The following is a 19,969-nucleotide window of genomic DNA, read 5'->3' as shown; positions in this document are numbered from 1 at the left end:
AAAGGCTTTATCGTGCGGTTGCAATTCACGTGTCCCGCATATTTGATTAGGTGCAACGGAGAGTCCTTCCTCCAAACAGTCGTCAACCCCCAAATTGAACTGACATCGACTTCGCATCCTTCGCGTCATTGCGACCAGTAGCGGTACATTAGCGACAGCCGAGGTCACAGTGGGTGCAGTAGTAGAGCGTAGAGTCTTCTATGAGTGAAATAGTCTCGGTCCTCATAACAATTGTCATGATACCTTGAGGAAACGCGGTGTAGGTTGTCTTGAACAGTCGTCGCGGTGGACTCAAATTGGGTCGTGCCCTCCTAGGCGCTGGCTTGCATTTTCCAGCGTTCACAGTGCTAGAGCCTACCTACTGAAGCTCGCCAAGACGGTACCTAGTTTTCAAGGGGGGTGGAAAGCGTAACAAAGACCGGCGAATGAACAAAAACATGGAGAATAGACATCGCGAAAGCATTCCTCTGTGACGATGGTTTTATTCATGTCATGTTGATATTTGCTGTTTCCTTGCAAGGGAAGCTTCTTACTTTGGTCAAGGCGTTGGGTTGGAACTTCAGCAATTTTAGACAACCTAGCCACAGTTTGAAAGCCTGGTCAGAGGGCTACGCCACAGAACGATACGCAGCCACAGTTGGGAAAGGATGCTAGTGCCTCTAACAATCCTTCACACAGATTCGGCATAACAACGATAATAAACGTATTGCGTTACCTAACCTAGGCTTATCTCGAGCTACAGCTTAATCTTGTTCAATGGTCAAAGTCTTTATTCTGCTTTAAAGTTGGGATTGATATAAATAAGAAAATGAAAATAAGCTCTTCCAGCTCTATTGTTTTGTCTTGCCCAGATGTCTTGACGTACTGGTATACTTTGTGAATTGTACGAGAACCCGAACATTACATGGCGGTTGGGCCATATGGATCTGCTGACCTTCAGGTCACATCACGATAAGAGATAAGAGCAACTAACCAATCAGATTGACTCTTCAAAAGTTGCTGGACTGGTAATGGTCTAAGCTGAACCTGGCTTAGCGTACGCCTTATCTCTTATCATACCATGGCATGAAGGAAGCGCGCCACGACCCGGAGGTCACCCTTGACAGTTCGGGTGAGTTGCAATCCGCATTCATGATAAGAACGGGCGCTGGCAACCATAAACGGAAGCTTAACCTTAAGCCATTCATTCTCGTCATCATCTGTTGTTACAGGCTGCTTCTGTATTAGCCTGGACTTGAAATACCGGTAGTTTGGCCCGCTTGATGGATAAACATAAATCCCACAGCACCAACCTCAATGTCTGGAATTGATCGACAGTATAAATTACTGTGCCGGTGATAAATGCCTGCCGCATCTCAGGGTCTTCTATTATAGGTCAAAAACGTGTGCTGATGTTGATCGGTTGAAGTATTCGTTCTTATGGGTGAAGACACTATCGCGTTGTCCAACAGACGGTCTACGCGACCCGAACCCCAGTGAACGTGTCAAATGCCGGAATCTGAGGCCTGGAACAGCTGTTGTAATGCTCTGAAAAGGGTCTGGGCACCCTGGAATAGTTCAGTAATCTCACTCTTGAGTCATAATTCTCAAAGCAGTAAAGTCAGGGCATTGGAATGCATGACCGTTATCGATGAGTGTCTGGCCACAGATCATTCGCTCTGCTTTCCGTTTGGCTTTCTGCAAGGTACGAAACGATCAACCAGCGAAATTGAACCCCATGGGACGATGTGATGGCGCATCGGAAAGCTTGGTCGCGGACCTTGGCGCCATACCAGAAAAGTTCTACTACCACTAAGGCAGATATCATGTAGATCCAGGCTCTGGTCCGATGGCTTACGGGCTGATTTTAGATGTGACGTCTTTGGAAATCCAGGTTTACTTATGTGCCAAGATTCCCTCCGTGTCTAGGCGTTCTGCTTTTAGTTTTCTTAGTATTTGCTAACGGAGAATATTTGTTTTACGTTTCCCCAAGACACCCTAACTGACGAGACACAATGATGTTACCACACCGTGACAAATGGGACGTCCACTACGCCAACATGAACGTTGATGAAATGGTATACATTGGGAGGGACGTGTTTGTAATTGTATGTGTTTCCACAGATGACTGACTGCCTTGGTCATCACTAACTGTATAGGTCGCCTCAACGCTTTCACTCTACAATGCCATCGAGCTTCTTACTCTCATCTTTCTGACGTTCAAACGAAGAGCCGGCCTTTATTTCTGGAGTATACTGTTCGCATCATTCGGCATTTTACCGTACTGCTTGGGATGGTTCATAACTTACTTCGACTTGACGCACGACTATGTGGGCATGATTATTGAGACCGTCGGCTGGGTTCTTGTGATATCGGGTCAATCTATTGTTCTGTACTCTCGTCTACACCTGATTCTAACCGATGTCTTCATCCTGCGTACGGTACTAACTGTGATTATCGTCAACGGTCTAATCTGGGTACGTCGATCATGCTGTTACACAAACCACTGCAACTAACGCTCATCAAGCACACAACTATGACGGTATTACTCTTTGGATCAGAATACAGCCCGAGAGAAAACCGGCGCGGCTTCAATAATGTCTTCAACATCGCAGAAAAGATCTCGATGAGCTGCTTCTACTTACAAGAGATAGCCATCTCGGGTTTATACTTGTGGAAATCGATGGATATTCTTAAGACCGCATTTGGCAACACACGAACCATGCTATACAGGCTTTTCGCCATCAGCATAGCCATAGTGATAATGGACATCGCTATGGTCATCATCGAACTAATGGACTTTTACGTGTGGGAACATGGCGTCAAATTAGTCACATACTCGATCAAACTCAAGCTCGAGTTCGCCGTGCTAGGCGAGCTCATCGAATTTGTCCGAAATCGCAGTGGGACACGAACCCGTCCGACGAAACCATCACAGGACCAAAGTACCCTTGTCCCACTATCTTCGATGCACAGAGGCAACACGAAGGCGACAGTCAACATGCCGGACCGCATTTACACTGGCGATACACATACGAACACGACTATCGCTGCTACACCTGTGAGGCCTGAGAGACCTGAAAATACGGCTCGCGACAGGATACATGTTGTTCGTGAGGTTGACGTGGAGAGTTTGACGGCATATCCTAGGAATGAGGGGAGCAGGGAGGAATTGTTTCGTATGCAGGATCAGCTTCCGCCAGAATTGATGCCTAGAGCGTTATAGTTGGGTTACTTCAATTCAAAACACGGGACTGTCTTTAGAAAGTAATAATGAAAGAAATATAGATCAATGAAGCTCATATCATTGGACAAGTATGACTCCTTATCATCTGAGTGCGACACATCCTCGACAAGTCCTGTGAATGTGACCAGCGGGGCAAAGGTCCTGGAGTCTAGGGAAGCTGCATTCACAAGCGGAAGTAAGGCTGCAATTGTTGTCCAACATCTTTGTGCCACGCGACACCCGAACAGACCAGAGTACCTAGTAATGCAATGATCCTCAAGATCAAGGCATCAATCGCGAGTGGATGCCTTCTCCTTTCCTAATAGTGATATTCCGTATTGTATGCCTACCCAATTGCTCTGGCAAATTCAACATCACTCACAACCACGCAGTATCTACAGTTTCCATCTCTTTGCAGGACGACAGTATATACAGACCAGGTGTGAAGGTCACTACGACCGATTCAAAACTCACTGAAGCAACTTTCTGACTCATTCACCACGATGGAACCCGTCTCGCTGTTGATCGGCATCGTGCCATTATGCGCCCAGCTTGCCAAAACGACAACAACTATTAACAACTTGATCTCATCATACAAGTCTGCGGCACGAGAGCTGGAGGCACTGTCGAATACTCTTGCAGATGTGGCGAACGTTTGCGAATCACTAGGAGATATCCTATACAACTCTGATACATCGGAGTACCATCCCAGTGAAGCACGGCTTTTTGCTGCACTGCATGGCAGGATTCAGGAGTGTCATGACAGATTAGCAGATGTTCAAGACATCATTCAAATTGTGAATGGGAAACGGAGAGGACCATTCAGAAATGAAGGCTTGTTCTTGCAGTTTAAAGATAAGATCTCATCCTGCACCAAGAGGTTGGACAAATCTCTCTCAAGCCTCAATCTTGTTTTGACGACAAGCAATTTGTAAGCTTCTCTTTCTCCTATTGAGAATCATCAGACTGACCTTCTACTAGTATTCGTTTGCTCCAGCCGCCCAGGATGGAAGTCACTATTCTTGAGGAAACAGACTCGCCTAGTCGCTTAAGTGCTGTTATTGAGCCTGATCGAGCTTCAATTTCTGGGTATGTTGATACCAGCCCCACCTCCACGGACGTCTGTCGAAAATCGATACCTGAAACAACATTTGTTATAAATCGCCGGCAACATTCCCTATTGGGATTGGCGTTCATCGCAAAAACCACAGTGCAGAAGAAGACGGCGAATGTTCATGGCTTAGGACCCCCCGTAACCAAAGGTTGTTCGACTTTTACTGTAGGCACACCATTTTCCAGCCGGTCTATTAAGGTTTGTATCACGCAGGCCTGCTTTTCGCCTTTATATATTACGTTACAGGTACCATGGGTGGTTCGAGTCGACTACGGGTCAGGTAGCGTCGGCGAAAGGATCCGGAACGCATATTTCGACGACGACCTAGAAGAGATTCGGGAATTACTCGTCCAACGTGTTATAACACCCACAACACTACTTGGCTGGAACGACAATTATACTGACACCGGATATACCATATTAGGAGTGAGTGTCCAGTATGGTCCTAATCTGCCATTGATTGACATCAGCTCAGTTAGCAGCAGCATTAACAGCGCCACGTATTCTAGCATTTGCGAGGTCGCAAACGAATATGGTGGAGGAAAGGTAAGATATGCGAGGAAGTAAGAGCGACCGCGCATTATCCCTGCTGACAGTCACAGAGAGCAATTTCCTGACGGTCCTGGTGTATTCAAACTCATACAGGAATCATCTGACTTACAATGTGCTGTCGACTACATCAACATGCGGAAGAATGGGATGAGCCCAGACGAACTAGACTCTGTACTGACTGGAGTTCTAACTTTAAGTCAACTAAAAGCTTGCATAGATGCGTATTTAACCTGGTCCTCACCAGCCCGAGATCGCTTTTACAAGGTTTTAGGAAGAAGTGTGCTTAAAGCCTTCTCTAACCAGCATCTCTTGAAGCATGATGTGGGAGATTGGGCGTCATTCATCTCAGAGCATACTGCACGAGGTCTCGACATATACAGCGACCTTCACACCGACTTCTATCATAACGCCAGTACTTTGACTGTGATTCCTCGACGTCCGGCCTGTCCAGATGCAGCTGTTAGCAATTTACACTTGTGGCTCGATGTACTGGAGCTAGCAGGAGTAGAAATTGGACAATATCTGGAAATTGAAACACCACAGTGTTTTGCTACTTGGGCAGCGTCAGCAGCATGCCATATGCCAGGGTATCGCGAAGACGGGTCGTTGATCAACCGGGTCTTGCAAGTACAGTATTCAAAAGGCAGACGCATCCCGTATTGGCGAGAAGAGATCAGTCGAGCATGTGCTATACGAGAACTCTTGGTAGAGTTTCCGCGTTTCCTACATCGCGAAACCATAGACACTTACGCCAACTGGATGGATACTATGCGGCTCCGCCAAGCTTGGAAAGCTGGAGAGAACACAACATTGATTTACCCGGAGAAAACGACGTGGCCCGTTGCACCAAAAATGGGAGACGATCCACGACCACCAGACCTTGGGCATCAAATGGACGTGAACATGGAGGTCAAGAGGGCAGTGGAATGGTTGTATCATGAATATCATCAGAGAAAAAGACGTCGCGAACGCAAACTGGAACGGAAAATGCGGAAAGGGGCTGGAAACAAGAAGGCTCATGGAAAAATGTCAATACCCGGTACTTGGGTGGACTAAGGAACAGTCGATTTAATCTCAGATATCCGCCTTGAACAAATACCTGGAATGGAAATCACTGCATTCCCCATGCATATCGAATAAGTTGAAGTTGTTTATTCCTGAAAATCTGCCTCTCAGAAATCCTAGATGAAGCGAGTATACAAAAAGTGATCTATAGTTCCAAATGGCTCGGAGATTATCCTAGATCCGATGATGCTCGTTCTCAAAAACAACTATACAACAGAAATGGTCAACCATTAATGATACTGTCATGTCTCTCGAAATCGAGATACCCTAGACATGCCTTCGGTGAGAAGATACAACATGATTGGTGGATGGCGACGCGTCTTTCACGCTAAGCCTCTCACGTCACTATGCCCGGCATAATCTCAAGTGGCTCCCTCATCTTACATCCAATCATCCAACTACCCCTGATCCGAGATGTACATCAACAGGCCAAGATAATGGTCGCAAAACGTGACCTTCGAGATAACGCATCAGAAGACCAAGACGACACTATCGCATCCCTCGTCGAGATCCAGAAATGTCGGATTCCGCAGCAGAAAATGATCTGGATTGTCGAGAACCTTGAATGTCTTGGTAGACGACAGTCCAAGAAGAGGAAGATTGACGCTGATGAGGATGAGAAACCAGAGAGGCCTTATTGGTTTCGGGAAAATGTCAATGGATTCACTGATAGTAATTTCGTTGCACTCTCATATACCTGGGATGCTTCTGAGTATGAAACACAGAACCACAAAGCCGAAGGGCATTTGATTGAGACGAGGGATGGCGAGGATGCTTGGCGTTCATCAGTCCGCAACTCCGTACTTGAGAGGATCACAAAGTACATGCAATGTCATGATGTACCTTTGCTATGGATTGATCGACACAGTATTCCCCAGAAGAAGTGCAAACAACCAGCATGCACTCACGAAGAATGCAAACAGAAGAGACATGCCCTTGATGCCATGGACTGGGTTTACTCACTCAGCGATCACCCTACTGCTTTACTTGGGCGACCGATTCACAGCGAGGATGAAATGGCCACTCTGTCAGCTATTTTGAGAGGCGTACTTGTCAAATACCACGACGGTGGATTCGCTCTGTCCAAGAATGCGGAATACGATCAGGCCAAGAAGATGCTGGATCTTTTATATGAAATCACTAGTGACAAATGGTGGACCAGGGCGTGGACGTTCCAGGAGAATTATCGAGCTGGCCTCAAAATGACGCTTCTTATCCATCACGATCCCGACCTTGAAGCTGCGAAGAGGTCTATGCTCAGTGGGAAGAAACCAATGTTTGGTGTGGTCCCCGGCGAGCTCAGCTTTCAATCCGTCAAGTTCTCAGAGAGCGCGACCAAATTCTGTCTTGCCTTTCGGCGGCATGATTTTGGGACAAACGAGGATGAAGACAAAATCACTCATATTCTGAAGACTGCTGGGAGATATAAAATCCTCCTAGCGCCGTCAACATCCATGTCCGGGACCATCATTTCTGATGTGCAGTGGAGAGGTGTAACGGAACCTTGGGATCGCTTGGCTATTATTGCCAACTGCTGTCAGTATGCGACAAGGCTGGATGCAACGAGATTGCAACAGAAAGATGAAGACGGACTGAGCCTTGATCTATCAATACTGGCATTGCGTCTGTTAAATGGGGAGATCCTTAACAACGACGAGGTTTACGTACCCAAGGGAACTGTCATAGAGCAGACTAATGACTTGTTTTTCGACGACTTTAAGGCACCTGACGGCGAGAGGCGATTGACATATAACAAAAGCTGTCGCTTCGTTGACGTGGATTTCACGAAGTCGGGTATCAAGACAAGAGGTCATCTGTGGAAGCTTGGGAAAACACTGCGAGCACCTCGGTCGTCGCCACGGCTATCACAAGCAAGCCAGCAGGGCGAACAGCAACTCTCGGAGTACCAACGGACACGCCTACGGCAGCTCACCGAACTAGTCAAGGCTCAACATATCGGCAGGAATGCTGATATTGTTGAGGATATGAAGGGATTTCTCAAAGAGGACGCCTTCGTGGTCGATGATGAAGAATCCTTCAGTCTGCGATATCGCCGGCTGATGGCGAAGGAAGTCGTTAGAGCAATGGATGCAGACAAGGGCTTGTCTTTGGGGTATCTCTGCGATTCAGCTGGGCAGCCTACGGCAGCTCGAGGGATTTTCATCCACGATTGCGGTACCGATGCTGGTGAACTTCTGAGTCAACATGAAGACAGCCCTGCGTATGTCTTCACCTCATTATGGTCTGACACCCATGAGGACGAAGAATATTTGGCGAATGAGCTAGATCATCATGTGTCACTTGGAGTTCGAGTTTCTGGAGATACCCATGAGGGACCAGTACGTTTGTATACGCAGGAGTGGGTGCTGGGATTATGTTTCTTTACAGGTGTTCCTACCTATGATGTGGTATTCCCCTGGCCACAGGTTATGACAAAAGAACGTTCCTAAAAGCATATTTGGGGACTTGTGGAGTAAAAAGATAAGTGTAATATTCTTGTACTATCAGGGATGGAACGAAAAAATAGCAGTGATTATAAACAAGGCGTTTGCGTTTGCCCTGGTTAAATATGCTGCATGAGTTTATATCCACGCAAAGTTACATGATCATAGGACATAGCGGAAGTGGGGGTTCTATAGATAAAGTTAGTTTACACCCTGATATAGCTTTGAAAAAACTTACCTCAAAGTCGGTCAAATCACCTCCATCCGTATCAATGGGATCCTCGTTATTGGATCCCACGGCCGCCGCAGCAGCATCTCGGCGTGCGTTTCTCCTAACCAATAGAACTCGAAGCATAATCGCCACCATCATCTGGGCGACAGAACAGCCTAAGATGAAGATACACCCGGTTTGGTATAAAGGAGCCTCCTCGCCGAGGAAGGCATGGGGACCAATAACATTACCGACGCAGTAAGCAATGAACACCATGGCGGAAGCTGTCATACGCTTGGTATAACCACCGAGGTTGCTGGCAGGCATCTGCATCGCCAGAACCAAAGAGCAGACGAATGCACCGACGATGTAATAGCCGAAAAGAACGCCAATCTTGTGATGTTCGCGATCCATCTTCCAGAGAAGAGAAATTCCGATAATAGTAGGGATGAGATAGACTGCCATAATAGTAGTGCGGATATTCTTAATCTTTGAAGCGAGAAAAGTTCCAGACAGAATCCAGACGACTTGGAACGCGCCCATGGGGATACCCAAAGCAACGGTCTGAAGAGGATCCTTGACGACACCCTTGATGATGAGCTTGCCGAAGTTGGCGACGCCTCCGTTCATGCACTCGTTGAGTAGCATAAATAGGACGAGAAGCCAGACCTGGGGATCGATGAAAGCTTCCCGGATCTGGTACCATTTGATTGTCTTGTTGAGAACACCCGTTCGAGCGAGGCGACCACGTCCGATAAGAAGCGCTCGTTCCTCGAGTGTGAATTGACGGGCTGTCATGATGCTGTCGGGAAGGAAGAAGAGCAGGACAAAACCCCAGACGACGGTCATGCCACCACAGGTCATGAAGACGGCCTTCCAGACAGGGAAGTTCTTGATCTGACCAATGCCGTAGGTAAGAAGACCACCGAGCTGTCCTCAATTAGCAACGTCAACGGTTTAGACGAAAAGACTCACCATAGCCCCGACACCATTGCAACAGTAGAAGATACCGGCTCTGAACGGCTGCTGTTCCCGCATATACCACATCGAAACGATCATCATGAAACACGTTGTGATCGGTGCCTCGAAGACACCCAAGAAGAATCTACACGTCGCCAACGATCCGAAATTGTTCCCCGCAGCCGTCAACATCAACACAGCTCCCCAGGCAAGAACACACCCCGAAACAACCTTTGCCATCAACGTCTTTTGCGCAAGGAACAACCAAGGATACTCAGCCGCCATGTACGCGAAGTAGAAGATACTAGCGAACCAACTATACTGTTCCGATGAGATACCCGTGTCTGTAAACAAGTCGAAGACAGCTGCGTAGGATAACGCGTTCTTGTCGATGTATTGGAGCATGTAGGTTCCACATAATAGCGGGAGGAGGAGCATGTCGACTTTACGAATGACACGTTTGTTGAGGGCTTTGTCGTTTAGGAGCTCTGCTATGTACTCGTTTGTGAAGTTGTGTTCGCGGAGGAACGTTTCCGTGGCGTCGAGGTCGACGGTCTCGCCTTGTGTCAGGGAGTTGAGCTTTTGCATGGCAATCTGCTCTTCTGCCTCTTTTGCCTCGAAAGAGGTCTTTTTGTCTGTTGTGAGGTTTGGAGACATGGCGCTAGAGTGGTGAGCCGGAAGACTCGAGGCGGCCGATGACTGATGGTTGAGGGGTTCAGTGAGGGACAGGTTCAAGGTGGGACTATAGCAGGCTTCAAGGATTCGAGTGCTCTTAAGAAGGTCATGACCATGAGCAGCCAGCAGGTTTAAACGAGTATCTAATGGCACACCTAACTCAATTAAGCATATTTAGCAGTCGTTGAGGGATCTGCAAGCCGTTTATCCGTTCTCATTCCACCAAATTTACGATAGGTTAAACCTTCGGAGTCAAGACTCTTCATATCAGCAAGTCTATCAAGTTATCTCCAGTCCAAGTCCAAACGACGCTGCTCTCACACGAATCGTATATCTCGATTGACCAATAGGATCATCCGCATCACCAACTCTGTGGAGTTCCCCGATAATCGGGTGCCAAATCTAACATCCGGAGCGATTGGTACGCGGGGTAAAAGCGATTTGGCCGATCTAGCTATCGACTTATCATTGATGTTCGTCATTTGTTTCCTAGAAGGGACAAAGATAGGGCGTCAGTGACAGTTTATCGATTCCGCTTTTCGGAGCCGGATCCGTTTGTATGCGGAGACCTTTCTGGATGCCGATTGACGTGAGACATCGCTAAACCTCGCAGAGGCTGCTTTAATATTGGGCTTCATCAACCATTCAATTGATTGATTGACACGATACCCATTTCACATACTCACTTAATCTTCATTCACATCACAATGGGTAGCCAAGTCTCAGACTCTCTTACCATCCACCTTCCCCAGGGTAAGCTCGTCGGCGTCCAGCTGAACGACACCCTGCCCCAGCCAGTAGATGCATGGCTCGGCGTCCCCTATGCTCTCCCACCAACAGGCGACCGACGTTTCCGCGCCCCTGCCAAAGTCCCATCCTCACCTGACACCATTATTGACGCCTCCAAGTATGGCCCTGCAGGACCCGGCAAGGCGCTCCTCCCAGGACCCAAGCTCGATCAGAGCGAGGATTGTCTAACAGCGAACATCTTTCGAAAGGCAGACGGTAAACATGAGAAGTTACCCGTTGCACTCTATATCCATGGTGGTGCCTTCAACAGAGGTTCGGCGATGATGCACAAGACAGCATCTATGGTGGCGAATGCTCCGGATGCGTTTATTGCCGTAAGCTTCAATTATCGTATCGGAGCGCTGGGATTCTTGCCTTCAGGCCTGAGTGCGAAAGAGGGTGCTCTGAATCTGGGGTTGAAGGATCAGATCCTTATGATGGAGTGGGTGAGAGATAATATTGAGGCTTTTGGTGGTGACCCTAACAATGTCACACTGTTTGGTCTTTCAGCTGGTGCTCATTCGGTAAGTCCTCTTCTCAAGCCCTTAGAGCCAGTTACTAATGTTGAGACAGATTGGCCACCATATCATGCACTACAAGGAGGGTGTTGCACCTCTTTTCCACAAAGCCATCATTGAGTCAGGAGCTCCCACATCACGAGCTGTGAGACCCTACGATGCGCCCATTCACGAAGCCCAGTTCAAGGACTTTCTTCGTGAAGCTGGCGTCCCAGAGGACCTCCCAGAAAATGAGATCTTTTCTTTCCTTCGCAAGCAACCCGAGAAGGTCATCACCGATGCTCAGACCGTCACCTTTGACAAATACAATCCTTCTCTCCGCTGGGCCTTTCAACCTGTTATCGACGGTGAGATTATCGCTCGTCCACCTCTTGAGACATGGAAGCAGGGCAAGTGGCACAAGGTTCCTATCATGACCGGTTTCACCACCAATGAGGGTTCACTCTATGTTGACAAGACCATGTCTAAGTCGTCTCAATTCAGACACTTCTGGGCGGAGCTACTACCCTTGCTTACCTCGGAAGACCTCGATACCATTGAAGAGCTATACAGAGATCCTGCGAAGTTCGAAGACTCGGAGTATAAAGAGACAAGGAAAGACATGGGTTCTCAGTACAAACGCATAGAAGCTTCATATGCTCACTACGCCTACGTCGCTCCTGCACGTCAAACAGCCGAATTGGCATCCCCATCCGTCCCCGTATATCTGTATCACTGGGCCGCTGTCAGTACCGTCAACAACGGTGCTCAGCATGCCGATAACATGCGCTATGAAGTTTGCGATCCCAAGGTTGTGGAAGTGTCGCAAACTCAAAACGATCTGGCCAAGACGTTGAACCATTACGTTACCAGCTTCATCACGAAGGGTGATCCTAACGCTATTGCGGGCGAGTATCCGGATAGACCGAAGTGGGGCGTATATGATAAGAAGGATCCCAAGGTTTTGAGATTCGGTGATGGGAATGAGGAGTTGATTGGTGGTGATGCGGGCAAGACTGCTGTATTTGATAGTGATGAATGGGGTAGGAAGCAGTCTGAGTTTTGGTGGAGTAAGGTTGATATCTCGCAGCAATAAGAGTTTAGTCTCAGACAATATAAACAGAAATACTATGATCATCTAATTATTTATTGTCTGCAAAAATGGGACAACAGTAATATTGATTATCTGACGTCAGGGACATGTGTCAATCCTGATTCCGTCATGTGCACCCTTTCGTGTCAACGACGCCCTTAAGCTCCGGGTATATACCAAGCCGTGCACCTGTACGTTCCAGCTATGGGAACTTCACGACTACACTATACAAGACATTTGTACCAAGAGAAAAAGTCTAGGTGTCACGTCTCGTGCCTAATCATTCTATCATCATGGCTCCCCTAGACGTTACATCATTTAAAGCCCTGTCTTTTGACATTTATGGCACACTCATCAACCAAGAGCCTGGTATGATCCGAGACCTGCAGCCGATCATTTCTCGTCTTCCAAATGATAGCGAATACAAGCAGGATCCGATCTTGTTGATGCAGCGGTTGGCCAAGCTTTACCAGGGTCTGGAGGTTGATGAGCCAACACTACGTTACAATCTTGTCCTGCAACGTACCTTCAAGCAACTGGCCGATGAGCTCAAAGTCAATGTCTCCGATAGCGAGATGGAAGCATTTGGCAACAGTCCAGGAACGTGGGAGCCATTCCCCGATACCATAGCAGGAATGCAAATTCTCAAGAAGCACTACAAACTTGCCGCTCTGACAAACATGGACAATGCCAACGCCTCAGAGACCATGAAACGTCTTCAACCCGCTTCCTTCGACAAATTTTACACAGCCGAAGATATCGGCACTTACAAGCCCGCCCATGCGAACTTTAACTATCTTTTCAACCACGTCAAACACGATCTGCAGGTCGACAGGGACAAGGGAGAGCTTCTACATGTAGCGCGAAGTTTGATCGCTGACCATGTTCCTGCTAAGAAACTTGGTCTTAGAAGTGTTTGGATCTGCAGAGGAGGTGATAAGAAGGAGGGATATGGAACAGGTGGTGACTTTGAAGAATTGAAACATCATGTTGCATTCGAGTGGAAGTTTGAATCAATCGGTGAGTTTGCCGAGGAGGTGGAACGGCAATTCCGTGAGAAGGAGAGTGCTTGAATTGTGGCTGATGATCAATGCATTATGCATGGACCAGGGCTTGAAATTCAGCACTGAGTTCAGAGTAATTGGATGGAATCAGGTGGCATTATAGTGTGTTGGCATGTCTTCAACAAGCCTCATTACTTATATCTCCCGAGCTATATATGCGATCGCTTGTTTAAGCAACGATGAGTTGTGAAATTGATATTGTTTCAGGTTTCTGCACGTCATGGGAAAATGGTGCCATCTCGTTCAGCCTCATTGACATTTCAAGTCTAGCAGCGTTCTAGACTCATCGCATGAAAAAGTGCATGGGCTTCAAATCAAAAGATCCAGTCTAGCAAGTGGGATGAAACTACCGACAAAAACTCAACGTCTTTCGGCGGACTAGCGAATGAAGCTATTACCGAAGCAGTTAATGGTTGCCCGTTAGAGTTCTAGAGGGGATCGTTTCAGCACTAAAAAAACTGACTCGCCGTCGATTCGCCGATCCTAATTCTATTCTGGACAAAAAGACAAAGCGTGAGCCTCGGCAGAAGTTAGGGTTGAGAGTTGAGACACGGGTGAGAAGAGATGGGTTGCATTGAAGCTGGGGAATCACTGATTGACAATCGTCCACAATTGATGCTCACTCGTGCCGTCCTTTTGCTGCGCTGTGCTTCCTGGGGTTTGTACATAAGCGAGGAAGATCGGTATCGCCGGTCCAGTTTACAAGCATCTTGAAAGCTGAAAAAGATTTGCTCCACTGCTGTCAAGGTTGTCAAACAACAGCCAAGCCAACAATTCCACCTGTCAACAATGGATCTTAATTACGTACAATCCCTATCAGATGCCAGAACCCATGGGTATTTTCTTTTCCCTCATTGCAGAATTTTAGGTCAAAGCGGGTAAAAAACGCCACGTCCGAACCTCTTAACGCTAGCTCGCCTCAGGGTCGGCCGAGAGTTTCCAGGATGAGGATGGGATGGGAGACCCTTGGCTATGCAGTTGGTCAGAGTCTTTGTAGGTCTAAGACCAAAAAGGGTGCTCAGCTGCGAAGCGAGGTGACATCGTTTTCTTCCGTGCCTTGTAAGGTTTAAGATCCTGTCATTTTCCCTCTTGAAGATTTCGGGACTTTAATACGTGCGACAGGTCACTTTCTCTTTCTCTGCCCTTGCTTTTATTAAATGCCATGCAGCGCACGTTATTCTTAGTCGCTGTTCTGGCCTAACTTTCTTTAACTTTTAAAATGGCTTGGGGTGATCTTCCAGCGGAGGCCAGAACATTGGATCCCTTGAGTGACGATTTACGACACGGATTGACGGCTGTTACGGTCCTTGCATTCATCTCATTCTTTTCCGCCAGCATTCTCTTCTTTTATCTCGTTTACAAACTTACGACATGGAGTCTTTTCATCAAATCACAGTCCGACGGGCAGTTTCATCAACAATCGGGGTCTATTCAGCGAGCGATCGACGTTACACTGGGTATTGATGGCATCTTCTCCGACAACAATGGTGAAGCCGGGAAGAAGGACGATGGCGATGCAGGACCTCGACAACCGAATCAGTTTCTCGTGCTCATCATCAACTTGCTTCTCGCCGATATGCACCAAGGTGTGGCTTTCCTTCTTAATGCCGCATGGTTGCGATACGATGCGATTCTTGTCGACACGGCGACTTGCTATACACAGGGCCTTTTCGTGTCGCTCGGAGATTTGGCTTCGAGTATGTTCATCACTGCGATTGCTATACATACATACATGGCTGTTGTCAGAGGAATACAGACACCACAGAAGGTTCTGTATGGTGCTATCGTCGCGATTTGGATATTTGTTTATGCGATTTCGTTCATACCGATTGCAACCACGCGAAACGGAGCTGAGTTTGGTGGCTTCTTCGTTCGGGCTGGGAGCTGGGTAAGTCTAGTCCATCTGCAACATCTCAATTGTTTTCTAACCTGTTGCAGTGCTGGATGAATAGGGAATACGAGAACTTACGACTACTCACCCATTACCTTTACATCTTCCTCGGTCTCGGAACCACCTCGATCCTATACATCATCATCTTCTTCCACATCCGTCGCCAAGCTCGCCTGGGAGCATCAAATGGAGAAAATGACGGTGACTCGATTGAACTACAACTCAATCGCAACCCGGCCTTCTTGATCTACCCCGTCATCTATGTTTTGTGTACGCTTCCTCTGGCAGCTGGCCGAATTGCCACAATGGCTGGTGCCAGCGTACCAAATGGATACTTCTGCTTCGCTGGCGCAATGATCGCATCCAACGGCTCGTTCGACTGTCTACTGTTTGGCACGACTCGAAACACCATCATCTTCGCCTCACGATACGACATCGCTTCGAACGACGTGGGTCTCAAAACATTTGCATTCCTCAAAACGCCCACGAACCGAAAGTTCGGAAACTCTATTTCTATCCAAGGTGGACGTCAACATGAGGAGCCCCCCGCTACAGGTGGATGGTGGACATGGCCTGCCAAGGGAGCTGGCTCCTCCAACCGAAGTCACAGGGGTATGACCCGTACCACAAGTCAAGAGTCGCTAAGAGGACCTGCTATCCAGATGGACACAGTAACATCGGTGGTTGTCGAGGTCGATGATGGTGTGGAAAGGGATCCAAGATACCCTGATACGAGCACAAGCTCTAATCCATCACTTCGAAGCGCGGATAAAGATTTTGTGAGGATTGCGGAGAGGAGTTTAGATCAACATAGATAATGTTATGATACCCATAGAATAATTAATACTGCCATTACAAGAACAATTCTCTCCAAGAAAAATCTCTTGTCTTTACAGAGTCATATCATGTTGTTGATGCTGCTATGCACGTCCAGAATCTTCTGTTCCACTTTTGTATACATAAAGGGCCGAGATACCAGCGTCCATCTGCCTTCCGGAATTCTATACTGAGCATCCAATTATGGAAGGCTTCACACGAAGGAGCGGAATTAAGTATGTCTTAGTAATAACTTGTCATCTTCTTGTCGGTGTAATCCAAGGCTAAGGTAATCGTCATTGCTACGCTGGGCTGATTGTGTTGTAACAAGATGATGTATGACTGATATCACCAGTCAGCGATGACAGATAATAAGACCGAGAATGCTTCACCTCTTCCTCAAAAAGCTTGTTCACTTCCTTTCTACGTCTTCAAAGTCTCGAAAATCTACTTTTACAAATAGTACCAATATTTAACATGTCTACCGCAATTGTGGTTGGCGCTACAGGTTTGTCTCCATCGCCTCCACCCCGCTAATGACCCTATACTCACGACTCCTCCAGGCATTCTCGGCCGGGAGATCGTCCGACAACTCGGTCTCCATCCTCAAAGATGGAAGAAAATCTATTCCTTCTCGCGCTCTCAAAAGGAAGAATTCCCTTCCACTGTCGAACATCGCCACATCGATCTTACCGGCAGTGCCGATGACGTTGCCAAAAGTCTCGAGGGCGTTCGCGCTGATTTCCTCTTTTTCGCGGCTTACCTCCAAAAGCCAGAGGAGCAGCAAGCCTGGGAGGTCAACGGTGACATGCTCCAAACCTTTCTTGACGCACTCATTAAGAATGGAATTGACAAACATCTCAAGCGCGTTCTTCTAGTCGCTGGATGCAAGCAATATGGCGTCCATCTTGGACCTGCCAAAAATCCCATGATTGAATCTGACTCTTGGCTCACAGACCAGTCTACTTTCCCGCCAAACTTCTACTATCGTCAGCAGGATATTCTCAAGGCGTTCTGTAAAAAGACCAATGGAAAAGTTTCATGGAATGTTACGTATCCCAATGATGTAATTGGGTATGCTCGTGGAAATTTCATGAATCTGGCGACGGCCGTGGGCATTTACGCTGCTGTCAACAAGGAGATGGGCAAGGATCTTGTTTACCCTGGCGGTGAGAGATTCTACATGGGCTTTGACTGTTTTACCTGTGCTAAACTGCACGCCGAGTTCTGCGAATGGGTCGTTCTTCAGTCCTCTACAGCTAACGAGGCGTTCAACGTTGTTAATGGAGATGTCGAGAGCTGGCAGAACATGTGGCCAAAGGTCGCGGATCACTTCGACACCAAGGTCGACGCAAACCAGTTTAATCAGCCTCATCCGTTGAGCTCAGCCACTGACCTGAACCCCGTTGCTCCCATCAGTCTCTTCGAAGATAAGGCAGGCCTCAAAGGTCTTATCAAGCCTGGCAAGGTTGAGCAGACCGTCGACTTGGTAAAGTGGAGTCAACAAGATGAAGTCAAGGAAGCTTGGAAGAAACTTGCGAAGCGAGAGGGCTTGGACGAGAGTGCCCTTGAGCACGCTACTTGGGATTTCCTTGGATTCGTGCTGGGAAGGAATTATGATCTTGTGATTAGTATGAGCAAGGCACGACAGCATGGCTGGATCGGGTACGTTGAACACGCTCTTTCATGGCAACTCAGCTGCTAACGACTCACAGATACAGGGATACCTGGGAAAGTCTCTCCAAGACGTTCGATACGTTGCGGGCTGCCAAGGTCCTCCCCAAGTTCAAAGTAACAGAGTGAGACTGTTAGGGTGTCGGAAGAATTAGCCGTTAAAAGCACTAGACATCAAACAATTTAGTTACTATATGCCACAAATTCCTATTGTTGTCTAAGTCTTGGAAGAGAATTTATCTGTTGATGATTGAAAAGAAAGTGTAGGATGCACAGTCACTGCTAATCGTTGATAATGTGAAGCGCTGTGATTGGGTGACCTAGAAGCGGACAGCTTGTCAGACCCCGCCGTTTCCGATTATTTCATCAAACAAGATGTCAATTCATTTCTTTCATTTCTCAGTTTTCATCCTCCAAGATCGTCACAGTATTTTGACTTGAGCTCCATTGTCACCATGTCCGTGCTAGTCTTCCGTGGCGCCGCCATTCATTCGCTTGATCTCGACACTCTCGAGCTCATTGATGATGCAACGCTAGTCATCACCGACGGTCGCATCACCAACTTCTGGAAGACAGCTCAAGACATTCCCAAGGATGCCATACCCTCAGACGCCAAGATCCACACCCTCCCCTACGGAGAATTCCTCATCCCCGGCTTCGTCGACACCCACAATCATGCCCCTCAATGGCCGATGCGGGGTCTTGGCCAAGGCCTTCACATTCTAGACTGGCTCAACGACGTCACCTTCCCTGTCGAAGCGCGCTTCTCGGATCCTGACTACGCCAAGAGAATGTATCAAGATACTGTTCAGGACTTCCTGCGGCAGGGCATCACAACTGCTTCATACTACGGTTCGCGACACGCTGAAGCGACGCGCATTCTGGCCGATATATGCCATGCTAAAGGACAGCGCGCTTTTGTGGGAAAGTGCAATATGGATAGGAATGCACCTGACTATATCCGTGAAGAAAGTGCATCCGTTTCGCTGCAAGAGACGAAGGACTGTATTGCTCATATTCGTGGGTTGAAGTCTCATGACGCTGATGAGGGGTTGGTGAAAGCTGTTGTCACACCAAGATTCGCTATCTGTTGTACGGATGAGCTGCTTCGGGGGCTTGGAAATATGGTCCAGTCTGACGATACTTTGGCTATGCAAACGCATTTCAACGAAGCTCAGCAGGAAATCGACGCCACCACAGAGCTGTTTCCTCAATTCCAAGGTAGCGAGGCTGACCTCTACGAGAGCTATGGATTACTCAACAAGCGCAGCATTCTGGCTCACTGTACTATCATGAACGACTACGAGAAAGAACGATTGGAGGCTCTCAAGTGTGGTATTGCACATTGTCCGATTGCTAACATGACCGTTGGTGGAGGCTTCATGGTTGCTCCAATTCGGGACTTCCTTCGCCGTGGCATCAAGGTCGGTTTGGGAACCGATAGTGGTGGTGGTTGGGCTTCGCAAATGTTGGCTGTGATCCGACAAGCTATGATAGCATCGAATGCACGAGAAGTACTATCGGAAGGAAAGGACAAGGCGCTTTCGCTCGAAGAGGTCTTCTACCTATCGACCATGGGCGGTGCTAGGGTCTTGTGGCTTGGAGATCAGATTGGGAATTTTGAAGTGGGCAAGGAATTTGATGCGATATGGGTGACCACGACTCGGGGCCTGCAGTCCGCTATGACCCCAAGGGAAGATGGCGATTCGCTGAGAGGGCTTTTTGAGAAGTATATCATGACGGGAGATGATAGGAACGTCGCTCACGTCTTCGTCAGAGGACGGCGAGTAGCGGGGAGCCGGGATGAATAGTCCGGTTTAATCTCATGACCAGCCGAGAGCTAGTATTTCTAGAACAAAGATACCTACTTGAGCAAGCTTAAGTGATGATAAAGCTCGTATAGCTACCCCTGTGTACGT

The 19,969-nt window shown here is 47.8% G+C and overlaps 8 protein-coding genes across 8 annotated transcripts; 7 read left to right on the top strand and 1 right to left on the bottom strand.

Annotated features, from left to right (window-relative positions):
• Window positions 1–1,994: 1,994 nt before the first annotated feature.
• FIESC28_06931 (uncharacterized protein) lies at window positions 1,995–3,205 on the top strand (the record flags this gene model as incomplete). Its single annotated transcript, XM_031161073.1, has 3 exons — window positions 1,995–2,087; window positions 2,139–2,456; window positions 2,507–3,205. The coding sequence occupies 3 exons, from the start codon at window positions 1,995–1,997 to the stop codon at window positions 3,203–3,205; spliced, it is 1,110 nt and encodes a 369-aa protein (XP_031014876.1).
• A 503-nt stretch (window positions 3,206–3,708) lies between these two features.
• Window positions 3,709–5,927, top strand: FIESC28_06930 (uncharacterized protein; the record flags this gene model as incomplete). The annotated part of the gene is made up of 6 exons (XM_031161072.1): window positions 3,709–4,136; window positions 4,187–4,294; window positions 4,505–4,517; window positions 4,566–4,745; window positions 4,795–4,865; window positions 4,922–5,927. 6 exons carry the CDS (start codon window positions 3,709–3,711, stop codon window positions 5,925–5,927), a joined length of 1,806 nt encoding a protein of 601 aa, XP_031014875.1.
• A 356-nt stretch (window positions 5,928–6,283) lies between these two features.
• On the top strand, window positions 6,284–8,386 carry FIESC28_06929 (uncharacterized protein; the record flags this gene model as incomplete). Its single annotated transcript, XM_031161071.1, has 1 exon — window positions 6,284–8,386. The coding sequence occupies one exon, from the start codon at window positions 6,284–6,286 to the stop codon at window positions 8,384–8,386; it is 2,103 nt and encodes a 700-aa protein (XP_031014874.1).
• A 156-nt stretch (window positions 8,387–8,542) lies between these two features.
• Window positions 8,543–10,208, bottom strand: FIESC28_06928 (uncharacterized protein; the record flags this gene model as incomplete). The annotated part of the gene is made up of 3 exons (XM_031161070.1): window positions 8,543–8,569; window positions 8,619–9,521; window positions 9,567–10,208. 3 exons carry the CDS (start codon window positions 10,206–10,208, stop codon window positions 8,543–8,545), a joined length of 1,572 nt encoding a protein of 523 aa, XP_031014873.1.
• Window positions 10,209–10,933: 725 nt separating this feature from the next.
• On the top strand, window positions 10,934–12,608 carry FIESC28_06927 (uncharacterized protein; the record flags this gene model as incomplete). Its single annotated transcript, XM_031161069.1, has 2 exons — window positions 10,934–11,539; window positions 11,589–12,608. The coding sequence occupies 2 exons, from the start codon at window positions 10,934–10,936 to the stop codon at window positions 12,606–12,608; spliced, it is 1,626 nt and encodes a 541-aa protein (XP_031014872.1).
• Window positions 12,609–12,898: 290 nt separating this feature from the next.
• Window positions 12,899–13,678, top strand: FIESC28_06926 (uncharacterized protein; the record flags this gene model as incomplete). The annotated part of the gene is made up of 1 exon (XM_031161068.1): window positions 12,899–13,678. The coding sequence occupies one exon, from the start codon at window positions 12,899–12,901 to the stop codon at window positions 13,676–13,678; it is 780 nt and encodes a 259-aa protein (XP_031014871.1).
• Window positions 13,679–14,888: 1,210 nt separating this feature from the next.
• FIESC28_06925 (uncharacterized protein) lies at window positions 14,889–16,378 on the top strand (the record flags this gene model as incomplete). The annotated part of the gene is made up of 2 exons (XM_031161067.1): window positions 14,889–15,557; window positions 15,608–16,378. The coding sequence occupies 2 exons, from the start codon at window positions 14,889–14,891 to the stop codon at window positions 16,376–16,378; spliced, it is 1,440 nt and encodes a 479-aa protein (XP_031014870.1).
• Window positions 16,379–16,853: 475 nt separating this feature from the next.
• Window positions 16,854–19,861, top strand: FIESC28_06924 (uncharacterized protein; the record flags this gene model as incomplete). Its single annotated transcript, XM_031161066.1, has 4 exons — window positions 16,854–16,884; window positions 16,940–18,041; window positions 18,092–18,175; window positions 18,454–19,861. 4 exons carry the CDS (start codon window positions 16,854–16,856, stop codon window positions 19,859–19,861), a joined length of 2,625 nt encoding a protein of 874 aa, XP_031014869.1.
• Window positions 19,862–19,969: the final 108 nt, after the last annotated feature.

Source organism: Fusarium coffeatum (assembly GCF_003316985.1).
Source record: "Fusarium coffeatum strain FIESC_28 chromosome Unknown BRIP53273_contig_148, whole genome shotgun sequence".
Lineage (NCBI taxonomy): Eukaryota > Fungi > Ascomycota > Sordariomycetes > Hypocreales > Nectriaceae > Fusarium > Fusarium coffeatum.
The sequence above is the reverse complement of the archived record's forward strand: the minus strand, read 5'-3'. Positions and strand labels throughout refer to the sequence as shown.